Source organism: Anoplophora glabripennis, unplaced genomic scaffold (genome assembly GCF_000390285.2).
Source record: "Anoplophora glabripennis isolate ALB-LARVAE unplaced genomic scaffold, Agla_2.0 scaffold2300, whole genome shotgun sequence".
Taxonomy (NCBI): Eukaryota; Metazoa; Arthropoda; class Insecta; order Coleoptera; family Cerambycidae; genus Anoplophora; species Anoplophora glabripennis.
In genome coordinates this window covers 1-4,676 of record NW_019418380.1, presented here as the reverse complement: position 1 = coordinate 4,676, position 4,676 = coordinate 1, and the positions used below count along the sequence as shown (strand labels likewise).

At 33.5% G+C, this 4,676-nt stretch overlaps 1 protein-coding gene across 1 annotated transcript; it reads right to left on the bottom strand.

Annotated features, from left to right (window-relative positions):
• Positions 1-535: 535 nt before the first annotated feature.
• On the bottom strand, positions 536-3,474 carry LOC111692626. The gene is made up of 4 exons (XM_023456691.1): positions 3,349-3,474; positions 2,525-2,641; positions 853-1,031; positions 536-730 (listed from the first exon to the last, which is right to left on the bottom strand). The coding sequence occupies exons 1-4, from the start codon at positions 3,416-3,418 to the stop codon at positions 635-637; spliced, it is 462 nt and encodes a 153-aa protein (XP_023312459.1). The 5' UTR covers positions 3,419-3,474; the 3' UTR covers positions 536-634.
• Positions 3,475-4,676: the final 1,202 nt, after the last annotated feature.

Genomic DNA, 4,676 nt, shown 5'->3' with positions numbered 1-4,676 from the left:
AAGCCAAAAATCTCCGTGGATATACGATTCACCCAAATATGGAAACTTTGAAACAGATACGTCTGGACTATAATGATAAATCCCATGTATTTTTAAAGGAAGGTTCGTTTCTGTAGTTTTTGCCTGCTTGTGTGCGAGAGAGATAGAGTTATAGTGTGCGATAGAGATAGAGTAACTTTGTCCTCATATAGGGTTTTTTTCTCTGTCTCTCTCTCTCTCTGCTGTCTTCAGGAGTCTCTGGGGCTTCCCCAGCATCTTCAGGACATCTAGGGAGGGAGCGTGGGGTAGAGCGCGTGGACTTTTTCGCCTTCGTCATCGAGCTATGATGTCACAACGTATGAGAAAAAAAAACCGGTTTTTGCTCGTAACTCGGAAATGGCTGGAAATATAAACAAATCTCCCCTTGGTTCTCTGAGTAGAGCACTCGGTGGGTGAGGCAGAGCGCTATTGGTAAACAAACCATAAGAAATAGATTTGCACAAATTAAATGTATTGTTGTTTCAGTTGCTCTATATTAGGAATAAAACACTGGTTGTAAATTTAGAGCAGATTATATATATTTTCATTAAAATATTTCATCATCTACATTATACCTACATACATTTTCCTGTTTATATTTGTATAAATGTCTACATTACGAATTGTCAATTGTAAGGTCGACGGAGAAGCATAGCACCGCAGTATCATTGTTGTCCACGTCAAGTAAAGTGACAACCATTGTAGCATTCACCTACAAAACAAATTAGTATAGTCAGCATTAGTTGAAGTAGTAGAAGAGAGAATCGAAACGGTATGGAAACTCTGCTGCTCAATATTCTTTACATTTACTTTTGGTTCAATTTAATGACTCACCTCAGAATATTCTTCAGCTAAAACACTGGCGTATAAATAATCAACGTGTCCCCCTGCTGCCACTGGACAGACAGTGTTCTGAATTCCATCACAAGTATCGTCTTCGAACACGACTGTTACTGATCCACCGGTTGATCCTGTTGATACAGATTTCGCCTTGATGCGCTCCAATTTGACAGCTAGAAATTAACGGGACAATAGAAGATATTAAATTGTAAAGATTGTAAATTTTTTTTTGACTTAAATTGTTGTGTTGCGTAAAGAAGTGTGTTTTTGCACTCCTTTGTTAATTACCAACGCTATATTATTTTGCAGTATTTCTGTTTCTTCACAAACCAGGAATACCAAAAAACTCAAGATTAAAACGATCAGCACGATAGCAAACACGACCCTGGATGCTCGTACGACTAATTTTGTTGAATTTATAACTTCGTAATCAGAAGTAATTACAAACTCGTTTCTGATTGACCGAATATAATTCAAAATTACCTATAGTCCGGTCAAATTAGACCAAAAAATAAGAGTGAAGGTACATAAATTTACAACAGGCTGAAAGTGAGTAAAATTGTTTAAAACGTAATTAAAAATAACATATTAAAATTCCTCATCGTTCCGGTACTTGGAAAAAAATTTACTCGAGGTCAAATGTCAAAAAATTGGTTTTTCGCAGACAAAAATTGTAGAACATAAAATTATATATGAAAAATGTATCAATACTTTTTTTCCTAAGAGCCACCGTTTCTGAGATATAACGATTCAAAAAGGTGTAAAAGTTGTAATCGTCATAATATACATAAGTACGCCACGTATATATACATCTCTGAAGCTGTAATATAAGTAAAAATATTTTTCCATCCGTGATTGTAATTTACACTTAAAATATAAAATATACATAAGTATACCTATGAGAATATCAGGTAAAATTGTCAAGGCCGGTCGTGTTCTACTGTTGAATCACCAACAGTAGAGGATTCGTTTGATACCAACGAGGAGGCATGCGATACATCACTATTGACGAATTTACTTACACCCAGAATGAAGAAGAAGAAGAAGGAGAAGATCAAGAAGAAGAGCAAGAAGAAGTATTTGTACATGAATCAGACGAATAAATTCAACTTTTTTTAAATTTCCATCGCTTTTATCATTTCCAACCCTTGCTAATATCTGTTATTATGCAATAGTTTCAAACTAAACAGAATCACAACAGACCTGTGGAATAGGCCTACTGGGGAAACCACGTTAAAAAAAACGCGCTAAGTACACTACCTCATAGGTGGCGTGGAAATGTGTGCATATTATGACGATTACAACTTTTACAATTTTTTGAATCGTTATATTTCAGAAACGGTGGCTCTTAGGAAAAAAAGTATAGGTACATTTTTATAGATAATTTTATGATCTACAATTTTTATAAGAAGTAATTTTATGATAAAACTTGCCGTTTAGCTAAAAATCGCGAGAAACCCATTTTTTTTTACCTTTGACATCGAGTAAATTTTTTTCCGAGTACCGGAACGATGAGGAATTTTAATATGCTATTTTTAATTATGTTTTGAACAACTTTATTCATTTTCAGCTTGTTGTAAATTTATGTATCATTGAATGTCTAGATTGACCGGACTATTAAATTTGCGACTACTTTGTTTAATAAAACGTATTTATAAATTCTTACGAGTATCAAAGGAAATCAATACAGAAAAACTTGATCCAAGTCCGACTACACATGGTCCCGTTGTACACACTGTGCCGTCTATGGTCACTGTTACTTCTGGTAAAAGAAGATCCTGACCTATAAAAAATGTTTTAGAAATTATTTGCATTGCTTTTATATGCCTTTACTAATAGGTAAAATAAATGCTCAAATACATTTGAATATTTACAATATAAGAAGCTTATCTTATTTTTATTTCAGAGGAAGAACCGTCTAGCTAAAGAATTCTACACTACCTAAGTAGGCCATACAAATTTTTATTACTACTTTTTTATGTAAATAACTATAAAGGGTTTATTACAACAAACTTTTGCAAATAGTATCACCGTATACTCAGATTTTTATTTCAACTTTGTTATTTGCTGTACGAGAAAATTCAATAATACAGGGTAGGAAAGTACCGATGGTCTATCTGAAGTTACGTGAGAGCGATAAAGTAAGCCATAGAAATCCATGCGATAGAGAAAGATGGCTATATTGAAGGCGTCTAATAGTCACCGCCCATTTCGTCCTTCCACAAATAAGAAGTGGATCTTATATCCAACATACGTATGAAAGAGGTTGCAAAGGAAATAATAATGGTTTCTCTCAACCACAAAGTTGATATAGAAATCTGAACCCGCAGCGAAACTCTTTTCATGAAGTTGTGACAGTTTTTACAGATTTCAAAAATTCGTAGAAATTAAAGTGTTACAGTGTCTTTTCTCAAAATACCTAACAACATATCCAAAATATGTATTATAAATGATCTACTATTATAATATAAATAGTTAAAATATACTTACAAGATTGTACATCTGTCGAATAAGCATAATTTACCAAAGCTAACAAAACCAAAGATGCCAAGACCTTCATTCTCGTACTTTTAGCTTTAGGTCACTAATATTAGACACTGAAGATGTAATGAGAAACTGCACTGTCCCGTCTACTTTTATACTAAATGCTATGGATTCGATAAGATTTTCTACGGTGATTAGTATTGTTTTTCAATCCATCGGTTATTATTGTCACACTTGACCCAAAAAACCCGAAATTGCGATAAGTAATGGGTATTTGAAGTTTTTTAATAAAAACACATTGAATTAATTTTCAATGGCAATAATCTATACAAGTGTTAAAAAAATAATACAACGAAGTTCAACAGCTGATAGTAACTCATCAAAATAAGAGGATAAGTTTCCGCTTCAAAACACTAAAACGAAACAGGACCTATATTTTTTTCTTTCAAAATCCCTAAGGACCTTGCTTGCAATCCCTAAGCACCCGGAGAAATTCTACAATCACATGCAACACCCGTGAAAGCCTTAGAACTAACATATATTTAAAATTTAGTATTAATGTTGGAATTATTCAAGACAAATGAAGCATATTATAATCAAACTTATGTTTTCTTGAAAGAAAATTGTAGCAAGTCAGAGAATGGCGTACGTGGGAAGTAGTAGCACGATAGATGGAGCCACTTACACTCTGTGTATACACATCTCCTGTGAGTAACGACGAATAAAGCAGCTGGATCCTGGATCGCTCAAAGGACATAATGATGAGGACCATCATCATTCAAGTCCCCAACCAACCTATGTCTGGTTTGTTGTTGGTTAAACTTACGAACGATCCCAGCTGTTGTACTAGGTGTTGTAAGTTTGAAACAAAATATTTTTTATTACTGAGAAATATTTATATCCAAATACAGGGTATCCCAGAAATATCTTGACAGGCATTATCTCGGAAACTAGTCGAGATAGAAAGAAATGTTATATAGAAAAGGTTTTCTGCTTAAAAAGTTGCGTTTAATCATTTTATTTTCAAATATACAGGATGCCCCAAAAAGATGGTATATTGCGGAACTTAAATTTTTCAAATGGAACATCCTATATATTTTTAAGTTTTTGGGTTCTCCTTTTATTTCTGAACTTATTTGATTAACCATGTTCTATACCTATCATTACCTTAAGGTAATGTAGAAAACATTTTTGGAGTAACATTTTTTTTAATAATACACCAGGAAAATTAGCGAAAATAAAAGAGAAACTCGAAAAAGGTCCTATCCGCGAGATTATTGTAAAATTGTCTAAAGTAACATAATACAAGACATCTCCCATCTCGTGAGTCAAAA

What these genes read in the sequence shown, in the direction of transcription:
- LOC111692626 (XM_023456691.1), bottom strand. Translation starts at nt 3,418, where the DNA reads ATGAAGGTCTTGGCATCTTTGGTTTTGTTAGCTTTGGTAAATTATGCT. An exon ending in TTCGACAGATGTACAATCTT is followed by an intron (nt 2,642 to 3,348) that starts GTAAGTATATTT and finishes CATTTTTTATAG; the next exon opens with GTCAGGATCTTCTTTTACCA. An exon ending in TAGCTGAAGAATATTCTGAG is followed by an intron (nt 731 to 852) that starts GTGAGTCATTAA and finishes TTTGTTTTGTAG; the next exon opens with GTGAATGCTACAATGGTTGT.